Below are 22,032 nucleotides of genomic sequence, written 5' to 3'. Positions count from 1 at the left end.
AGAGAAAATGTGGACGTTTTGCAGAGATTTATACTAATAAAATGCTTACATTTTACAGACATTATGCGTACTTTTGTGTGACATTGTGTGTAGTTTATTTGTGTAGATTTTAGTAACATTTTATGATATTATTTTAACTCAAATTTTACAGATATATTCTGGAGATTTTATGTTTTCAATTTTACAGAGATTTTCTCTCCTGCCCTTTTTACAGAGAAAATGTGGACATTTTACAGAGATTTCTTTAAATGCCATAAAATCTCTAAATTTTACAAAACATTTACAAGAAAAATGGCAACATTTCGTGGACATTTTATGCGATCTGAAAGCGAAACATTTACCACAATCTACAGACTTTTTATAGAGATTACAAAATCTCTGTAAGTGTGCAAATTTACAGACATTGTAATTTACAAAGGAAATGTTGACATTTTACAGAGATTTAACGAACTTTCGTTAAGTCTGTAAATGGTTCAAATTTTCCAGTGTGTTTGCACAATAATTTCTGGATAGAAGAGTGCATCCATGTTTGTTTCTGGATTCAATATTAATCTTCAAGTGGCTGTTAGCATACAGTTGTATAAAGAGTTGTGTAATAGAACTTCCAACGACTCACGTGAAGAGTATACAGTACAGGTTTATCAGCTGGAACTTGATAAAAAGTCATTGCTACATGACAAGCATCAAAATTATGTCTAAAGGAGTGTTCCACATTGCTCAGTGTGCTTCACTCTCGTTTACCAGGTTCTTATGCTCACATGACCTGGTACAGATGTCTCTCATTGTAGGTGTTATAACTGTTTTGCCAAACCCAATACTACTTTGATCGGGACAGTACGTGGGTCAGTTTACTGTTATTTTCTCGATGGAAGCCATACTAGCAGTGAACGTACGTCCACCATCCATTGTCACTTGGTCAGCTTCTCCTTTCCCGATCTTATGGATGTTATAAACGTTGTTCACACCAAATTTGCATTCTGCGTTAAGACTGTCAATTTGATAGAATTTAAAGTTAACTGGAAACTTTGCAACAAGTTTTTCAAATGTTTGCGTCATCTCTCTGCATTTAGTCATTTCTGCTTCAGTAGCGCACCAAGTCATGTTCAGAAACGTCGCTGCTAGAAAACAAAACGGGACAGAAATTAGAAGTTTTCTACAAATCATAAGATTCAGTTGAACCGTTTCAAACTTAAGAAGGAGTGTCACAGAGACCGGGATATGAAGGGCATAAGACCGGGCCCAAGAATAGCATTTGATCCGCTTGAGCGGTAGACATCGTACGCACGGTGGGGCGTGCGCACGGCGACGACGACGGAGTTGCGCAACATGGCGGCCATACTCCAGGTAAAAGGTTGGCAGAAACATGCAATCTTTGTTTATTTAAGAAATAGAAAACATGTACCATGTTCCTACCGAGTTAGAGAAACCCGAGTGGAAGTTTGGGAAAACGAGAAATGCTGTGGGAACACGCGCCGCAGGCGAGTGTTTCCACAGCTTTTTCGAGTTCTCCCAAACTTTCACGAGTGTTCCTTTAACTCGATAGAAAGACGGAGAACATGTTTTCTATTTCTTTTAGAAATCGCCGCAACGAAAAAAAAGGAAAACAACTTGTTTACTCTGATCATCAAAATGTAAACTGTATACGCCATCATTACGTCAACAGCTCTTCCTACTTCTGTGTTTCTAGCGAGTATTAGTATAAATCTACCAGCAGTCTATCACGAATGTCGTTCTCTGGTTACGCTACTCTGGTGAGTAGCGTAGCATTGTGTCCTTGTTAACAAAATAACGGCCCCTTCTTGGCGTTTTCGAAGTGCCTGTGAAGAAGATTTAGATAAAGTTTGAACGAGTAGTAGATTCATACTAAAACAATTAGATCATTCACTGTCAATTTCTATGCGTGATAGTTGATTCGGGCTGCACCCTCGTCAACTATCACGTGATAGAAATCGAAAGCGAATAATCTAGTTGTTTAATGAAAACACGATTTTTAACCAATCAGCGAGCGTATTCTCTTAGGGCTGTTTTCTTAATCAATATATTTCATTTTGGACATCAATGCTATGGTCATTTGACACCTGTCAAAACAACGTTTCCGCTGCCCAGTATCACGAGACCATATCGTGGGTTCAAGTTTAGAGCTCATCAGTATTCTTCCTCACTGGCAGTTCAAAACAATTTTGGGATTTTTTGGTGATTAAAAAAAAAAAAAAGGGATACTGCTTAAACATTGTCAATAACAGATTATGGTTTCTTCAAGATGTTTTCAAGAATATTTTTAGCCTTAAGAATATTAAGCCTCAGCCGGAAAACAATATTCTTATAAAATAGAGTTTAAATGAATTATTATATGACGGAGAAAATCACTTCATTGTGATTGGCTGAGAGCAGGCCAATTTTAATTTCGTTAATTTTTAATTTGTACTGCAGTGAACACTAGCTTGAACAAGTGACAAGTCATCATCTTGGGCAAAAGCTAAAATTAAAAGAGAAAGCGTCGACACAAAATGCCACGTGATATGGGGTACTAAATTCCTCGATTAACAATAATTTTGGGAATGGTCCGTGCGTACTGAAAACCAGCCTTTTTCTTGCATTTAGATAAGCAGTGATACCGGACAGGATTCCAGTTGGTACTCGGCATTTTTAATGCTGCCATCTATCTTAAACGTTGTGAAAGCTAAAATCAGATATGAACGGCAGAACTCAAACTCATTCTTGACTTTTATTTAAAATTTGGTAAACTATGTTATACACACTCTCACTCTCTCTGCCAAGCAGCAGCCCATGTATCGGTAATCAAGGAATTAACCTGAAAAGATTAAGCTTTTGTCCTGAGCGGGCGGACGAATTGCCTCTGTTCATAACGGTGTCAGGAGACTGAATAGTAAGGTGGCGTAAGGAAGTGGGGTTTCCAGTGTAAGCCTTTGCTCTAGTATTTAGAGCTCTGGGAAAACCTAAAACGGTTTTCATATAAATCAACTTGACGTTAATACTTACCGGGGTAGTACGCCGCGAGAATTAACATTTGGCTAAATTTGGATTAGCCTGCTGTTTTTTGTTGAGCGCATACTGTCTCTGCACCTTTTGTTCTCTTTGTAAAATACCTCTTTTGGTTTATTATTTTTTATTTTCTTTTTGTCCTTTTATAATGACATGCCTTAAGCAGCCAGGTAATGTCACCACCTAGCTTGTGTCGAAGTTAGGATAGCTATCCTCGACAAAAACTATAATCACGTCCTTGCATACGGCTGGCGCGCGGGAAATTTGAAATTACCAATCAGGATTCAGCAGGCGGGAAAAACTTTACTGTCCTGACGCCAATGTAAGTTAACAGGAAAGGCATTGAAATCAGGCATCATTTCTCGCTGGACATGGCATTAGCTTTTCACGAAAAGGGATTTACAGTTCCAAAAACCATATCGGATTGTAGAAAGTGGAAAGTATGAAACATTTTTTTGTCTCCAAGCTTCTAATTTGGCGCCAAAAATGGGTCGCCGGCGTCCGGCATGGCAACTCGCTTGTAGCTCGTCGAGTGTCGCCAGTTAGGATAATAGTTGTGTCATTTTGAACAAAATATGCTATTCTTCGTCAAATTAAACCCGGAATTCTCAAGTTAACTATTAGAAGAGGCCAAAGCAACTTAAGCATTGTCTTCTTTCTTGTTAGCTGCGAAGAAAATGGCTATTATCGTGTCGTTGCAGTAGGTCAGTTTTGACTGCCGATAGTACTGCGGGCGCAACCGCGGTATTCAAAGATTCAACTTATTAGCTGATCAACGTACAAATTTTGTTTGTTGGTTTGTTTGTTTGTTTTGGAGCTACTTTTGAGCAAATTTCTTTACAAAAAGCAACTTTTGACATTTTTTGAACAACTTTTGAGCAACGTTTTGCGAAATTGCGGGCTTTCTGGGGCAACTTGTGGAAAGCCCTACCCAGGGGTACTTCCAGAAAAATTGGGGGGGGGGTGCGGCCCTTTTCCCAAAACTCCTACCCTATTTATGACCAAAATCTGCGATTTTCCCTACCATATTTATGACCTGACCAAAAATTTGATTCCCTATTTGTGACCTAACCCTCAAATCAATACCCTGTATCAGACCTGCCTAATAATTAGTTTCCTAGTTTAGACCAATGTTAAATTGCCCTAAACATAATTTATGAAGGTCTTTTGTTGATGGTCCTATCGATAATGATGAAAAAGTAGCTTCTTCTCAAAAAAGAAAACCCGTATCAAGACTAGAGTGCAAAAATTGTGCCCTAGTTATGACCAAAAGGGCTAAAAAACCATACCCTTAGGGGCCGCGTACCCCCCCCCCCCCTGGGTTGCAACCCAGTTAATTATCCAGATACTCCCAACTGTAAAAGCACAATTTACCCAGTTTAGACATCTACTTAGCCAAGATTTTGGAGCGTTTTTCTCCCATCTCCAAAGGAAATAATTGTTTTATCGACTAATTGCGGTTCATCTGACGAATAAAAGGCAACTGGAGTACCGCAATTAGGAATGCATGACATATGGTTTTATACACAAATTAAAGAAAGGTATTATTTTTGAGTCACAGCACAAAGAAAAAATAACAAAGTAAATTTATAATCCTGTAAATTAAAAAAATATCTTTTCTTGGGAATCAACTTTGAAGGAAACTACTTGACGAAAGAATGCCTCTTACACTATTTTTACTATTTAACTGCAATCCTGGCTAAAAGGTCCTTGGGCCGCATGACCGGCAAAATACCAATTAATGACGTATAATCTTAAAAGTACGAGGTCGTTTTCTAATTTTTCAACCCCCCTCCACCCCCTTCTTTCCCGGAGTCTCGGTCTCTCGGACCCACGTTGAAACATTGTGTTGCGTGCATGAGGGAGGGGAAGGTGAGGTAAAGGCAATTTCTTACCAAACGATAAAGTGCCCCTACATGTTTGGCCTGGAGTATGCCAGTCTTTTAGCAAGTCTATACTGGCCTTATAAAATCTGTCTGCATGCCACCTTAAAGTCATCAAACATTCTCTTAATTGCCCTCCAGAAGCTTGGCATTCTGAAAGTGTATAATACTGGATTGAGGGCAGAATTAAAAAGGCCAAGAAACATAAGGCCTCGGCAGATGTGCCCGTCGATTTTAGGTTCATGATACTTTATAGTTTCAACGACAATAGAGGGAAGCCAGCATAATGCAAACGTGCCATAAAATAGAAAGATGGCCTTGGCAACTTGTTGCTCTCGTTTGCGAGCTGTTATGTATGCCTGCCCAGGCTGAACCAGTGCTGCTTGAGCTCCTTGTGCGAGAAGTGACTTGTTGAACTTTCGGATGATTATAAACATGCGGATATATAAGCCGAGCATGATTAACAGCAAGAAAACACCAATACCGGCAAATAGAAACAAAGTATACTCCCGCTGATCCCAAAAGAGAATTTTCAACAAGCTTATCACTAATGCCGTCAGCCATATCAGAAAAATGGAGATCTTCACGGCTGTACCGCTAAAAAGCGCTTCTCTCTGCAAAGGTCTCTCTAAGACAATGTATCTCTCGATTGTGAGAGACAACACTGTGAGATTGGAGGCTTCAACTGCCAAGACGAGAATCACATTAACTGCGATGGAATAGTTCAATTTGTTTGAACCATTTTCTTTCACCCAGTACTGAAGGGCCCAAATAGGCTCAACTACAAGGCCCATTATCAGGTCAGCTACTGCAAGGTTCACCAGAAGGTAATTGGCAGTCGTCCGTAGTTCTCTAAATGGGTCCTTGTATAAAGCTACAATCACCAGAAGATTCCCTGCTGTAGTTATTACGGCAAGCGCGATAGCAATGGCCATTTCATGAGTCATGACTTTCTCGGGCAAAAACGGATGGCTTTCAGGGTGTGCTGTCACGGTCATCTTGCTAACGATAATCAGTGCAAGCAATTATGCTAGAACGTCAGCTGCAGAACTGCAATAAAATGTCAGAAATATATTAGGTGGAGCCATCACTTTGGTTACGGGGAGGAAGGTGTGTAATATGATACTGTTGTTTTTGAGGGAAGCAACAGATTTATTTTATTTTATTTTTTTGAGTGCTTTTTTTAGTAGCGTATAAATACGCAAAAGAATCAAAATATATCAGTATCTGTTTTATAAAACAGAAAACAAACAGAAAAAGAGAGCACCATTTATTTATTATTGTTTTTTTTATATATAAGCTTATTTTAACGACGTGCGGTACGGATCAAGTTTCGTGACCTTTCATAATAAATGAGCGGTTCCGGACGGAAAGTGCGAAGTCAGCAAGCTTCACTTAACGGCTGCAATAAGGCTAATAACTATAACGCTGCATAATAATAAATAGGTGAACGACATAAAGATCGTGTTCATGAAAAATAATGACTTGGATATTCCCAAGCAAGATATTCATAAGCAAACTTATATTGCTATTCAAATGCGTGTTGTTGCCCATCGTTGAGAATGCAAAAGTTTATAATTAATAATAAACAATTCCTCTAGAAGATAAGGCTAATTTAATAAGCGATACATTCGGTTGACCTAGTAATATTTCCATACCATAGACGAGAAAGTCCATTTTAAACTTGTCCGCAGTGTTCCGTAGCGCGATTTGTTTTACATATATCCAGGAAGACCTTTGATTGGCCGAATTAATACTAGAGACGAATTATCCGTCAGAGACGAAAAATCCGCCTGAGACGGATAATTCGTCTAAGTATAAATTCAGTACGAAGACGAATTATGGAGCAATTTTCGTCTGAGACTGATTCGTCTGTTAGCACGTCTTCAAGACGTGCTAACAGACGGATAAATCGTCCTAGACGGATGATCCGTCTCTAAATTTATATCCAGACGGAAACGTAGACGGGTTTTTGACGAAGTCTCCACATGAGAGGGACTGGTTTCTATATTTTCGCAGGGTTTCCTGGGATGCCTATTTCAGGATGGCGTACAGTAAGGCAACTGCTTCGTCGAAAAAGAACTGAAAACAAAGTTGACTTGCACAGATTAAGACACGGACGTCTTCGCGGAGGTTATCTTTGATCCACAATACAGAGGAAGTGATTACACCGTTGGGTGGGCTACAGTACCGGAACGTTTGGCACTGAAGAAGGCTCGGACATGCGCTTCACAGAGGATGTTCGTCTCTGATATGCCGCCATGTCTAATGCTCTTCTTCGCCATTTGTTTGTCAGCAACGCTACGAGTGCCGCCATGTTGTCTTTGATCTCTCGCTAAGCTTCCACTCGGCTCAACACCAAAACATCCGTCGTGTAACACGCGTAACGCGTAACGTATATGTCGACAAAATATTCGTCAAAATTCGTCTTCGGATTTATAGTTAGACGACCTATCCGTCTGACGGATAATCCGTCTGGACGGATAATTGGTCTCTAGTATAAATTCGGCCAATCAGACCTTCTTGGAACCCGAAGGACGATATCATTGCTCCTAATTCATTATCGCCCTCGTAACTATCGATCGAGTCCACTTGATGCTTATTCCTTACCATTTCGGACTCTCTAAAGTTGTGTTTTGGTTCTAAGTACAGAATTTTGCAGTCTAGTAGAAAACTACGACACACGACGTCGTGTTTGTTTGGATACCACGATCACAAAATAACTTTCTAATTAACAATTAGATTATGAGCTCGAGATTTCTATGAGGTGATAGTTGATGATGCCGGAGGCCGAATCAACTATCGCCTCGTAGAAACCTTTTCGATCAGGCATTAGCATTTCGTTTATTTGGAGTACCTTTCGCGATATTCCAACGTTAATAGTCCTCCATCCTACGGACTTCGCATTAAAAATGTGGTTTTGTATACACCGTTCACCAGTCGGGGATTAACTAGCCTTAGTTTGGCAGTGGAAGTTGCCTTTGTGGAGAGGTGGCCGTTATAGAGAGATTAAAATAGGAATGAATGTATGGAGCCGGTCTGCCGGGATGAAAAAACGGCCATTGTAGAGAGGTGGCCGTTAGTGGAGGTTCGATTTTATGTACTTATCGATATATCGTTCGCCACACGTTTCGCTAAAATGGAGTAGCGTTGCGTGACGGCTCGCAAATAAATTTTCAAAACGCCACCGTCAGATTTCGTATTACAGTTCAGGACATATTTTTATAGCTTCCCGCCGAACCTAGACTCGATTTCCACCGGGCTCTTTTCCCGAACAGCGGCTGGTATTAAAATCGAGCCACGAACAACCCTACATTTGCCTCAGACTAGCCCTTGTTGCTCGTCATGCTTCTGACTCGTCACGCCATGTTTCCTGGAAAGACACTGTGACGATGTTTCGTGGGAGAAAACAAGCGGTTAGTACGTAGTCTGGCAATGAAACTCACGTCATGGAATTCTTGCCGTAGTTTACTTTTAAGCGATGTAACGTTGGATTGATGGAGAGATTGCCAGGCCATTTAAATCTCAGTTGCAATGCATGTCTGTCTCATACGTCCATCTTCGCTTGTACACGCTTTCTCCGTTCAATGCTGTTAAAATGCAAGGAGTACAAACCAATTATAAGACCGGCGATGTCTCAGTTATTCTATCAGACAGCTATATTGACATTACGTTAAGTTTACAGCGACCCGACGTTTTCTTTACGGCGACGTTTGCTTATTTTAATAAGCAAACATCGCTGTAAAACTATATAAACTCGCTTAAAATTATGGTAAAGATGAATATCAGGAAGATAACATACTAAAACAAACTTGCCTGTACAATAAGGCATAACCATGCTTGAATCTTCCAAAGTAACTAACCTGTGTTGCAGACGTAAACGGGGAAGGAGTAAGGGAGGCGAAAACGCAATGCGTTCTTCCTCTCTCCCAGTCCCCGTCCGTTTATCCATGCTCGACCACCCTCCCCCTACCCGTCTCCCACGTTTTACGCTCGGTACTCATCAAAGATCTACGAAGAGCTACAAAGCTAGGAACAAAAAACACTCCAAGCAGTGCAGGCCACATTCCCACATTATAAGCTTCGTACACTTAGTAGTTAGCGTAATTTTTGTCAACTGCGTGCCACTCGCTCGATTTTCGAGCGATGACACCACTCGAGTTCAAAACGATTGCGTGACTTACGTTGTCACGATCGCGTGATGAGCCCAAAAAGTGTCTGCGGACCGGCAAGTAAACACATTAATTTGCTTGAATGCGGCAATGTGTTTAGAAAAGAAAACTTGTTTTTATAACGGGTTGAATTAACACTTCATTTGTGGTGTAAATCGACAAAAGACCTTTAGTGTGCTGCAAATTCAGTTCGTAAGACTTCCCAAACCGGAAGTTATTCAAACATATAGCTAGTTTTCACATGACGTCACTAAAATGAGAATCATACTAGGGCCGCGAAGCGGCCTGAAGTTATAATTCAAATTATATGAACAGATGAAGTGAGAAATATATGAGACAACAAATGGTAGGAAATTCCCAGTTAGTGCTTCAAACCACTTTTTAACGCCATCAGAAGGGCGAACCCCCCTAAAGAAACAATAAAAGGGGCCTGGGTATACCCACAAGGCCCTGGGACCTAGACCTCGTGGTCCAGTGATGCTTCGGTGGCTTTTTGACGCCATGGAATAGACAGGCAAAAGAGAGACTCCATAGGAGGGAGGGAAGAAGGGTGGGAAGCTCATATATTTCTCACTTCATCTGTTCATATAATTTGAATTATAATTTCAGGCCGCTTCGCGGCCCTAGTATAATTCTCATTATATTTCACAGACTCCGTTCGAAATATATGAGTCAACAAATGGTAGTTTTTAACGCTGCTACTAAGAGCAATAAAACAGCCATGGTTCCACATAACAAAACATTTAAATTATATATACATATTATATATATAAATCAAAACTCAACAGGAGAATAGCTGAGTTTACAAGTAGATCTACTTTGAGGATAAGAACCCAGTAGCAAAGTCTGAAGTAAACAAGGGTTTATAGTAAAATGTTCTGAAAATTGAAGAAGATCATTCGGCCATTGACATGATAGTCGACAGCGGGACAAATGCATTGACAGCTGCCGTCGTAGATGCACCACGCACAGAGTGAGCTTTAAAACGTGACTGTCTATTCCTGCTGCACTCATAAAGGTTCGTAGCTAACGCCCCAACGATGTAGAAGTGACCAGTTTGTGGGGGCTTTTAGATGAAATAAACAACTTATCGGGAAGATAAGACGGGATAACGGGTCGAACGTTCCTGGATGATTTTAGATATTGTCTAAAACAATCTATGGGACAGAGCCTCTTGCCTTGGTCAAAGCGGGCAAAAAATGCTTCCGCTGGTTTATCTGCACTGCCAGTTTTTCTAGGGACGGTGAGTTTGAAAAAATACCCCTTCTGGAAGAACGCTGAAACGTCTGAGATCCAGGGAAGCCAAAGCGGAAATCCGTTCAGGACAGGTTAATGCAAACAGGGTGACTAACTTCATTGTATAGCTTTAAGTGATAGGGTGCTGTTTTTCCCCAAAGAAATCATGTATTTTATCATAACATCAGCATTCCAGGTATGGGAATACCTGGGCTTTGGAGGACGTTTATTGGGAGCTCCTTTAAGGAACCTAGTAACGTAAGGATGCTGACCCATTGAAAAAACCGTCTATCTTTGGATGAGTTGACGAAATAGCAGAGCGAAGGACGGTAAGTGATCGGTATGCTAAGCCTTCGTTAAAGAGTTCTTTTAAGAAAATTAGAATGTCACTTATAGATAACGAAAGATGATCAATTTGCCGTCTAGTGATACGACGAGGTGGAGGTTCGAGTAGCTGCAATGAGTAGATCGGCAACGTTTGTTGGAATGCCTCCAGCTTGGAAACGTTAGTAGAGATGTGAAACACGGCCAAGTGAAGGCGAGGATACATTGGATGAACTCGGTTCAGGTCGGTCGGGTCCGTTAAGAGGGTTGAACCGTTCGGTAGCAATACTGGCTGAGATATAGAAGTCTCAGCAGAATCAGCCACCAGGGCTGGGCTTGCCAAACTGAAGCAACGAGAATTAGTTCCGTTTGGTCGATTGTTACCTTTGTCAGGGTTTTGAATATCAGATTGAAGTGGGGTGGGGGGGAGGGGAGGGCATAGCCCCGTAGAGGAGCCCAGTTTATCGTAAAGGCTTTGTGTAGATGGCTCCAGGGTTGGGTCTCCAACTGATGTAATCCGTGAGTTGGTTGGTTAGACGACTCACAAGCAGATCCGTCTGACAATTCAGCAGAAAAGGCTGAATAATTGTTGGGACCAACTCCCACTCGCTCATGTCCTTGAATTCTTTGGACTCCTTGTCCGCTGAGACGTTGCCTCTTCCTGGGATGTGAGAAGCTATCAAAAGGATGTCTCTTTCCCGACACCAATCCCACATCTCTAAGACCAGAGTCATAAGTTGGGGAACGTGTACCCCCTTTGTTGTTGATGTAAGCGATGGCGGTAGTGTTGTCTAGCCAGAGAGATACGGTTACGTGAGACTCACCTTTGAGACAGGTTTTTCAATAAAGCCAAAAAAGGACCCCTTTAACTCTAGATAATTGATGTCTTGGAGAGACTGTTTTGTGACCATCCTTTTGCACCCCAACCTTTCTTGGATGCGTCAGTTGCGATCATATCCGGCGGAGGAAGGTGCACGGGATTGCCGTTTGCATTGAGAGTGTGTTTCAACCACTAAGCACGTTCTACTTTGGCACTCGGTGACAGGGCAATCAAAGCGTCGTAAGTCTCCTGGTTCATTTGTACGCCTCTTATCAGATCTGACTGCAAGTGACGAAAGTGTAGTGGAGCTCGCCAAATGGCTGCTCTCGAGGACTCTAACAGGCCTATTAAACTTGCTAGGTTTCGCAATTTGATACTTTGAGAAACGAGCAGCCGGCGACAACAGTCTAGAATTTTGTTGGCCTTTTCTGCCAGGAGTGATATCATCATGCACATTGAGTCGATTTGGAAACCCGGAAAGGTTATCACTTGTGTTGGAATCAGTAATGATTTCTTGGGGTTTATTTTAAAACCTAGGTACTGAAGGACAGTCACTACCAGCTGAGTATTTTTCACAGCTACCTCCGTTGTGGCAGCCAATAGAAGAAAGTCGTTCAGATAAATAAGGACTCGAATGGCCTTCCTCCTCAGGAATGGGGCAACAGGTTTTAGAATTTCGTAGAAATTCTGGGGGCTGAACATAGGCCGAATGGAGCTTCAGTGAGCTGGTAACATGTTCCCTTCCAAAAGATGCGAAGGAACTTTCGGGAAGACTCGTGAACAGACACAGAAAAGTAAGCATCTTTTAAATCTGTACATATTTGTCATAAAATCTCTGGTAAAAGCAACGTCTTTAGGCAACTGAGGTTTTCCATCTGGAAATGCTCGTTTACAATGAACTTGTTCAAAGAACGTATAACCGGACGCAAAGATCCTTTTTGAATACAAGAAACAGGCGGCTGTTAAGAAACTGTCTCTGGTAAACGGGGGCTTACGTATGGCCCCTTTTTGCAATAACTCGTTCACTTCCTGGGATATTAGGAGTGCCTCCTGACCCGATGTTTGGATAAATGGTGGAGACTTTTGAAAAGGAGTTTTGAGGAAACTTATATTGTAACCTGAAACAATTGAGAGAATCTGCGGGTGCGATGTTACGGTTCTCCAAGACAACATGCACTCTGGGAGTCTGGCTGACGTCCCTTTTGGGGAGGGGAACGAAAAAGCCGTTTTTTGAACGAGGCCCTTAGTAATTTGACTGAGATTTAGAAGGGTGGGAATACCCAGTGGATTGATACTTGTTAAAGGTGTCTCCTCGATGTCTGCTTTGAGACTGGGAACTATTACTACATCTAGAAAAGGATTTCCCTGTAGTCTTTGCCAATTTTTTTGGGACCCCTTGACAACTCGGCCTGTTTTGAGGCCAAGAGGGGCAAATCATCTCCAAATAGCCATGATTTTGCATTAGGCAGAGGTAGTTCCGCGAGGTTTGTCCTCGAACGGTTTATGACTGCGAGGACTCTCTGTCGTTTCAGGATAGACAGTTGAGCATTGGCTGAGCCTAAAAGGCAAAGAACTCATTGTTCAAAAGCTACTTTAATTTCCTCATAAAGTGGAGCTGAGTCATTTTCGATACAATCATGAAGGCCACAAAGTGGGCCCGTGGTAATTAAGAAAGCACACTGAACATTAAACATTTCCTTATGCCTTTCTTGTACAAACTTTTTCACTTTAAATTGTTGCTCGAGTTTTAGAGCAGAGAGTGCATCCACTTCAGGAGTCGCCCAGTCATCCAAAATAACAAGAGATGGCTGGTAAGATAAAATGTAATTTTCTCCAAACTTGGGGAAAGAAGCTAATGGTTTCCAGGAGGTTGACTTGGCAACCGGGTCGAACAGCCCATGATCATTCACTAGATTTCGTTGAGTTTTCAGCTTCGTCAGATGTCTTACTAGACTCTGTTGGTGCCTTAGTAGGCGCTAAAGGTTCCTGAATAGGCTCTATGGGTGCCTTAATAGGCTCTACGGGTGCCCAACGGGTGTAGTAGCAGCCCTAAAAGACGCTTCGGTCGCCAAATATTTGTTAATCCCAAAGCCTGACGTTTCATTAGCCTTAATCGACAAAGCATCATCATCAGTATCTGCAACAGTTTCTGGCTGATTTGCACGGGACTCAAACGAGTCTCTTCGGTTGGAAAGACGTTCAATCGACTGAAGAATCTTCTGAAGGGAATCGTTTTCGTCCTTGCGCCGTTTCGGCGGGGACCCTTCATGATGTACGTTAGGCGACGAAACAGAGTTTTGGCGGGAAGATGGCGACCGAGAGCGATACCTTTTTCGCGACTTGTGTCTTCTATGGGACATGTTCAGCGATTTTAAATATCCCGAAGAGCGACAAATATCACCTAAAAGAAACCTACTGTGTAAAAACACAGAGGCAAAGCCTAAAAAACGGTTAGAACTTGTAAAAAAGCAGGGCAAAAGCAAAATACTTACCGAATGGTTTGAAGCACAAGGAAAAAAGCCACCGAAGCATCACGGGACCACGAGATCTTGGTCCCAGGGCCTTGTGGGTATACCCAGGCCCCTTTTATTGTTTCTTTAGGGGGGTTCGCCCTTCTGATGGCGTTAAAAAGTGGTTTGAAGCACTAACTGGGAAATTCCTACCATTTGTTGTCTCATATATTTCGAACGGAGTCTGTGAAATATAATTCAAACTACAAAACTATTGATCCTCCTGAGATTTTATTTTAATGATGTATAAGAGCAACTGAAAACTAATATTCATACAAATTTCTGTTCCGAATGGCTTCTTGGTTTTGTAATACACTACGCTTGAATTTCTAAGCTTTTGCGTGACGCGGCATTCACATGACGGCCTAGAGAGCTGTCATGATAGTTAAAAAAGTGACTTATTTCGGGGAACTTGGCTATCTGAACAGTTCATGTCTTAGACAAAGTATTATTTTACTGTTTTAGAGTTCCTCGAGGGATAAATTCACGCTTTTGTTGCAAAACGCAGTGACAGATGTTTCTGTTGGTTTCGGCCCTTCATGTTGGTGCCCATCCGTATGGGCACCAGCAAGGCGTCTCCATACAAATCTCTATAAATTTGGGTAAAAAAGTTATCCGCATATCTTGCATACGAAATATTGCTGTGACCAGAATCATGGCGAGAGTCTGCATATTTACCTTCTTCCATTTACCAGATTCTGAACTTTATCCATTGAACGGTTTGGAGTTTTATTTTGATCTATTTTGAATGGCGTGACACTGAAAACCAGCAATTGTACCATTTATTTAAGTACTACAATCGAAAGACGCTTTATAACTATATGTTTTATAAGAATTTCGAGGCTGAAATTTGCGAAATTTTAAGAATATAAATTTCAGAATAAACCCAAACCTGAGATTTTGAAAAGAATATAATTTTGTGTTGAAAGTTTGTAAATACACTGATTCTAAACGGCAAAACTAGCCAAAAAGCGACAAAAACAGCACTAGCACAAACGATCCTGAAGAGGTTATGTACGTAATATCAGGCTTGAATGCCGGCGCCAAATATATTGGAAAACAGAAATGTCATACACTTTAACAATCTAAGAATATTTACAAGAATATTTTCAGCCTATGATCCGCAGAAATATAAGAACATTGAGGCTCCACCGGAAAAACAATATTTGAGTGTTTTTAGTCATAACCAAATACTGGCGCAGGTTTGATTGCTAAGTTTTGGTTGCCAAGGTTTGGTTGATATTTATATTAAACTTCAATCCGTTTTCTCCTCGTGATAAGCACGAAAGGGACAATCCCTGATGCGCGCCCACACAACAAAAAAAAAACTTTATTACGTTGTTTCCTCGTGCCCTGCACGAGGAAAAAAGGGACAGTCGTTGATGAAGAGAACACCTAAGCACTAAAATCTCGTCTCGTGACATTTGTATGACATTGCAGGGGTTTATTTCCGGTAGTTTCAGGGAATTTGCTTTATAAAATGCTTCTAATACTCATATAGCAGCTGGATCGGCCAGTTTAACAAAAGTTCGCTTTTCTTTTCAAAAGCTCCTGGACCCTCTGACTAGAGTCGAATGGATTTTGACAGATCGTTTTCTCTTGATTTTGACGGTAAGTGTTCGTCGATCGGCTTTGCCGTATGATAGAGTATTTTTTTTTTTTTTTTTCATCAATTCTTTCTTCAGATGATACGCTCTTTTTATCTTTTTTTAATGAGTTAATCGTTTTTTCTGTCGGGCCGAAGCTAAACATTTTAATTTTCCTGCTGATTTTAGGCTAAAACATTCCTGTCAATATTCTTAGATTATAGCGAATGACATTTCTGTTTTGGAATGTATTTGGTGTCTGGATTGTTTTAATTTTTTGGAACAATTTTTTAAAAGGTAGTAAACTAGTGAGCAGCATTCTGCGAACTGCAGTTGTAAGACTTGTTTATTCTCCGACGCGTTTCGTCTAACTATCGCAGACTTCTTCTAGTCTTTTTTTTTTTTCTTCTATTCAGGGAGTTTCACAAACATACATTAAACGCCTGTATTTAAGCCATACTGGCGGCTATTTCGATGGCCACAAACCAAAAAGGTTTGGCCGGATTTACGAAAGGGAACAGGCGAAGCTGTGAAATATTTACGCAAGGCGTGATAGAGTATGTATAGGGGGGCATAGTTTTAGCTAAAACCTCTCTTATTAAACACGGAGCGATCCTACAAAAAAGGCAAGGACACGTCACCTTTTAAGCACTTTGTTGGCTTTTTTTTTTTTTTGCAATGGTGGCCAAAATAACGGTCGCATAACATAGAAGTCGTGGAGGAATAGCGTTTTTTTTTCGTTAAAACAACGGAGTCTTTCACGTAGAATAATATAAGGTAAATAATAAAAATACAGTGAAAATAAAACTTAGATGCCTTTGAAAAAACAAAAACGATGAATTAATTATCTTCGTCACTTCATGGAACATTCAAATTTCGCCGCTAACTAAAATAACAAAGCTGATGCTTGCGATCAGTAGGCTACAACGAGCTATCTGTTTCCATTTATGTCAGCATGCCGAGAACGAAAACAAATCTCGTAAGAGGTGATTTTGGTTAGCCTGTGAACACAGACGGATTTTGGTGGGATATTTAAAATTATTCAGATTTATGAGCGTTATGATAGTGCCAACAAAGTGCAAATTGAATAATGCTGAGTTATTCGTCAAAATGTTCTATATTCAGAGCAAAGATATTGGAAACAAAAAGTATTACGAAGAAACAAGAGAACTTGAAAAATGGCAAAGTGAGATTTCGCCTGAATATACGGACGTTAGAAAGGAGAAGACTCATGGCTGAATGCAATAAAAACAAAAATTACGTTCGTAAAAGGCCGACTGAATTTCAGCAGCAAGAGTACAACAGCAGCCAATGTTCTTCAACTTATGGAATCTCTTTTAGATAACCGTGGCTGAAGAATAGTCATATTACCGTAGATATAATACATTATCTTAAGGAGTTTTAGTTTCTAAACGCGTGAATCCTGGAAGGAGCAAAGACACTCTGGCATCAAAAGAACTAGACACGGCATTTTATTAATTTGAGTGAACAGCTCGAATTCACACGATAGGCTTTCGCAAGTGGAGGAACAAAATTATGAAGTTGAAATTAAAAAAGTCAATTTTCCTTGAAAACTCTTCTCCTGACGGTATCGTGCATTTAGTTCAAACGGCATTGCTTACTTGTAAAATAAAACAGAAAATTACACCCGTCGCTGTCCAGAATTTTGAGGCAACGCGCTAAAATTAGACCTGAGTGAATAAGCCAATCAAATGGGAGCATTGGTAATCCGTTGGGACTTATGATTGGCAGGCTGAACACCTCAGCCTCGTTATATAGGATCACTCCGTGTTTAACAGCAAAGACAAATAAAATAGGGGGTGTGGTGCTTGATGGTTTGAGTGCGTTTCGTTTCTCGATTGCAACAGGTCCAGAACTCCTCGGGCACCTAGCTCTAACCGAAGAGGGACGCCTGGGACGACGGCTAGGTAAGCAGCGTCAGGTTTCATTTTTGCAGTTTGCTGTTGAAATATGATTCTTAACTCTTGAATAACAACAGGTAACCAGTCTTGAGACATAAGGGTTATATTTACTTTGAAATTCCATTTCCAAGAGGACTCCCGCCTGCTGAATCCTGATTGGTCAATTCAAATTTCAGGCGCACCCTTCGTATGCAAGCTTTTAAAGCAATGAAGGGGATTGAGTTGACTGAGTTATGGCACCTGGGTCTACTGATGCTCATACAGGCTCTCAAACTTCAAACTTACTCTGGATTTCTGTTGTTTGATTTCCCAGACCAAGATTCCACAGCTTATACCACAGTCTTCCTGTCACTCTCCCTGTTGACCGTGGTGTTAAACGCCTTGGTAATAATAACAATATGGAAAGATCCATTTAAAAACCTCAAAGGAATTCCAAACTACCTGTTATTAAACCTCGCTGTTAGTGACTTGTTTGTGGGTATTCCAGCCGAGTTACTTATCGCTCTTCTTCAGTGGTATCCTTATAAAGGTGTTGCGAAAGCAGCAGAGATGTCAGCGAATTTTGGTTTTTACGCCTCACGTCTGACATTGCTGGCTCTTGCAGTAGAACGACTAATTGCAATTTCATACCCGTTAAAGAGGGCCGCTTATTTAACGTACACTAATCTGACACTTCGAGTTTTGTGCATCTGGCTCTTCGCTGGGTTGATAGCAATCCTTCCCGAGCTTGAGACGGATTCAATTTTCAGGAACACAGTAATTATTTTCGATTCCTTTGGCATCCTGATATTAACCTTAATAGTCGCCTGCTACGCAAGAATCTTCTTCTTGGTGAGAAAATGTTCGCATCGAGATTTAACGACTGAAGCCGGGTGTGAGGAGCGGCAATGTTTAACAGAAAATGCTGGAGAGAGAGAAAAGATAAAAAGAAGAGAAAGGAGCTTGATCCGTTATGTGGTCATCCTGGTTGGGTTACTGATCGTATGTTGGGCTCCATATTCCGCGCTGGGAAACATTGCTCTATTCTGTGGAAAAAGCTGTGTTATCCCTGACGCACTTACATCCATAGCAAGATGGTTATGTTTTCTGCATCCGCTGGCCAATCCGATCGCTTATTCGTTGTGCACGAGAAAGTTTCGACGGGCACTTTGGAAGATAATCTGCAAGTGCAACAGCGCGCTGCTATGATGCACCATTGCCTAAAACATTTATCAATCTAGAGATCAAGCCTACTACTAAACAGGTCCACATCAAACGATTCCATTATCTCCAATCTCTACCATGAAATCTTTCAGATTGTATGTCTTATAGTTAAGTAAACCAGCAGCAATTAAAGATTAGGCATGCGCGGTGAGTGGCTGATTGAATGGCTGTAGTCGGCCTAAATATCTAGAAAAACTTTGCCGAGGTCTTGGATACTATGTCTAGGACAAAGACAGCAAATAGCGTTTTCATTTTTGTTGAATAGAAGTGCCAAAAGTAATAACGAAAGATTTTGAAAGCGCAAAATTACGTAGAGTAAACAAGCCATTCAAATGCCGCCGCTCACTAAAGAGCGAGGAGAAGAGTCTTTCGCCCAGATAGCTTTTATTTTCCGAATCTTATACGTCTTTTTACTTCACGTTTTTTTTTTAAGTTTACTTAGCCTATATAATTTAATGTGAACCAAAACCTAAAATTCTCTGAACTTGAGTAAGAGAATGTGTCAGTAACTCAGGGTCCGTATCGTGAAGAACTGCCGGGCGTAATAAGCCAATTAAATTCTAGGATTCAAGATTCCGGATCCATGAAATGCAAGCCCTACTTTTACAATAACTGTCTAATTTCTCGCGCGCTGATTGGATCAATCCTGGATCAATCATCGATACGAGTACAGACGGATAAAATTTTAACTTATGCAAGCTTTCAAGTTCAACTTTCAGCTGTCAGACTGTCAACTTTTAAACCAATGAGATTTTATGGACTTTTTTAAGTAGCCAATCAAAAAGCGAGAAAAGCTATTGACAATGCTCACGTCATTTTGAATAAACTTCACTTATCTCTGTTTACGGCAATTTTATGGCGTCTTTTCCCCTCATTTACTCCGGCATTTGACCATTTTACCTCCGGTTCGCGGTTCCACAGCCACTAACAATGTTATGACGAAACTTATCATCAATAACAGGACAGACGCACAAAAAACTGACGTCACTTTGTTAATTGGCATTTATTACTAGATTGCACCAAAGGCGGCCCAAGCTCACGATGCGAGGAGTTATTATTTATATATTTTTTAATCTTTATGCGAACTAAGAAAGAGTAAAGTTCTTTAATAGTAGAGGAAAACCGAAAAGCGATAACTCGCTTAGAAGGCTTAGGATCGAGCTGAGAAACGAGATGACAATAGAAAGACAACAAGGCATTGAGGTAAGTCATTTTTATCGCAAAAATATCAAAATTTCAGCTATAATGTCGATTACCGTTTTTCCCCATACAAACCTTTATAAATTCAAACCGTTCTAACACAACACAACCATGTGCTGCAAGGCGAAGGTCACGTTTCGCGTAACCAAACTCGGTCGTTATGTAATAGTAGATGTCGGCGGTAACTGTGTCACGTTTCGCGTGCTGAACGTTCGCATAAAGATTAAAAAATAAATAAATAATAACTCCTCGCATCGTGAGCTTGGCCCGCCTGTGCTCTAGGTTATGGCTGCAACTTGAGCCGTATTATTTCTAGCCAAACATGCTACCAAACCCCCGAAAATGGTAGCAGTGAGGATAGTGAAGTGGATAATCGGTTGGAAAAAAGAATTTACTAACCTTAGCTTGTAAAGGATGCCAAGTCAGTTGCAGGTCGTTTTGCTTCCCAGCAGGAGCCATAATCGGGGACGGAGACCGTAAGTCTTGGGATCCGCGCGCACCTATGGTATGGGACAATTTTTCTATTTTTAGAACAAATTGCGCCATCCTGACGTCATATATCCGCGCGGATCCACGCACATGTCGGGGGCTCTCGCGTGGATGTTATCACGTTGTGTGATCAAATGGTGAGAGTTGCGAGATTCTCTTGCAGATTTTTCACAGCGATGGCAGGGAATTAGGCAGGGAATAAGAACCAGGGCTCTTATATGTAGTTTTATGCTCTGAGCTCATGGAAAAGGTGAGTTTTTTAGGGTCGACAACATGACTTCGATTTCGCACTGTAAATGAATGCTCGCGCAAGTTGTACGCGTAAGCTTTTGCGCTTGTTCTATAAAGTTATGTAAGAAAACTCTATACTCTGGTATCGAGTTAATTTGTGAGTTTCCCAAACAGTGCTTAATCATAACCAAACCCTGGTTTGATAGTTTCTTATTGCTTCTGTTTGTTTGGCGAGTTGCAAAAGTTTTTGAAAGGAAACTGACGCGTACAAGTAGCTCATTTGCATAGCGAAGCGCGTGCACTTTCAAGTCCGAGTCGGTGTTTTCAATTGTCAACAAATCTTGACAAAGATTTCTTTCGCTCTCTTTTGTGTCGAGATGCTGCAACAATTTTCACCAACGCCAAAAGGGTACTAACATCATGAGTGTTTCTTTAACATAGTGAAATTTTACACTACGAAAATAAAATAGACAAGGAGTTTTGATAACTCAGCCAACAAAATCGAAATCTTTATTCGAGTACCGTGACTATTCGAGTTGATTAAAGAAAGCTGATTATTTCTACTGTATTTACATATTTTCAGCTAAGCTTTTAATATGTTCTCAAACATTTATCAACCTTAAACATATTTAAAAACTAGAGATACATGAGTTCGATGTACGTTTTCACTCGAAAGTGGGGAAGTCCAATTTGTCATGTTTTACTGACTAAACCACGCGTCGGCGGGCGCTGTTATTCATCGACAACAGTCAATTTATTGGATTTTTACACAACCAAAACTGAGCAGCATCTACAGACATAAACTTTATTGTCACTTATTGGGCCTTAATAAAACATCAAGCGTTGCTTACGATTCAGGCGAATTTCAAACTTGCAATTATTTTTTTTTTGCTGTTCGGTCGAGATAGACTCTGGTGAAATGTGCCGCACGAGATGGCGCAATTTGTTCTAAAAATAGAAAAATTGTCCCATATCATAGGGACAGCCCCAATACTAGAAATGGCGCGCGCTTACGGTCTCCGTCCCCGATTATGGCTCCTGCTTCCCAGGAATTTCGAGTTGGACGGAATAACGCACCAAAAACACGGCCTGGCTGTGAAGTAAAGTTTCAAAATGGCGGCTTCCAAAGTCGACTCTTTGGGCTTCTCTCGAGGCGAAATTCTTCAGGATAACAGGCCCTGTAGAGGTGGAAACACCCAAAGTTTACTTGCTATAGGTGGAGACAAAAAAGTCAGCATTTTGGAGTGATCTTGTCCTTTAAAAGGAGCTTGAATGGGTATTGTGTTCCGACGTGTCCCCACGCTTGGCGAAATGCTATTCGCAAAGTACTCTCTATCAGCAATCACGTGAGTTTTTCAGTGAATGATGATTGATACGTGCTAATCATTGCTTAATGTGGAATTATTCTTTTCTTTAAAAAAAAACACTAATATATTAAAGAAGAAAAAATTAC

The 22,032-nt window shown here is 40.8% G+C and overlaps 2 protein-coding genes and 1 pseudogene across 2 annotated transcripts; 1 reads left to right on the top strand and 2 right to left on the bottom strand.

Moving 5' to 3' along the window:
• Positions 1 to 4,676: 4,676 nt before the first annotated feature.
• On the bottom strand, positions 4,677 to 10,077 carry LOC145465826 (beta-2 adrenergic receptor-like). Its single transcript, XM_081449583.1, has 2 exons — positions 8,750 to 10,077; positions 4,677 to 5,936 (listed from the first exon to the last, which is right to left on the bottom strand). Exon 2 carries the CDS (start codon positions 5,882 to 5,884, stop codon positions 4,967 to 4,969), a length of 918 nt encoding a protein of 305 aa, XP_081305709.1. The 5' UTR covers positions 5,885 to 5,936; positions 8,750 to 10,077; the 3' UTR covers positions 4,677 to 4,966.
• A 411-nt stretch (positions 10,078 to 10,488) lies between these two features.
• LOC145465822 (uncharacterized) lies at positions 10,489 to 12,798 on the bottom strand (annotated as a pseudogene).
• Positions 12,799 to 16,956: 4,158 nt separating this feature from the next.
• Positions 16,957 to 18,856, top strand: LOC145466134 (sphingosine 1-phosphate receptor 3-like). Its single transcript, XM_081449904.1, has 2 exons — positions 16,957 to 17,462; positions 17,770 to 18,856. The coding sequence occupies exons 1-2, from the start codon at positions 17,276 to 17,278 to the stop codon at positions 18,642 to 18,644; spliced, it is 1,062 nt and encodes a 353-aa protein (XP_081306030.1). The 5' UTR covers positions 16,957 to 17,275; the 3' UTR covers positions 18,645 to 18,856.
• Positions 18,857 to 22,032: the final 3,176 nt, after the last annotated feature.

This window comes from Orbicella franksi, chromosome 13 (genome assembly GCF_964199315.1).
Source record: "Orbicella franksi chromosome 13, jaOrbFran1.1, whole genome shotgun sequence".
In the NCBI taxonomy this organism is placed as follows: Eukaryota; Metazoa; Cnidaria; class Anthozoa; order Scleractinia; family Merulinidae; genus Orbicella; species Orbicella franksi.
Note: the sequence above shows the minus strand (reverse complement) of the source record. Positions and strands in the feature narration are given on the sequence as shown.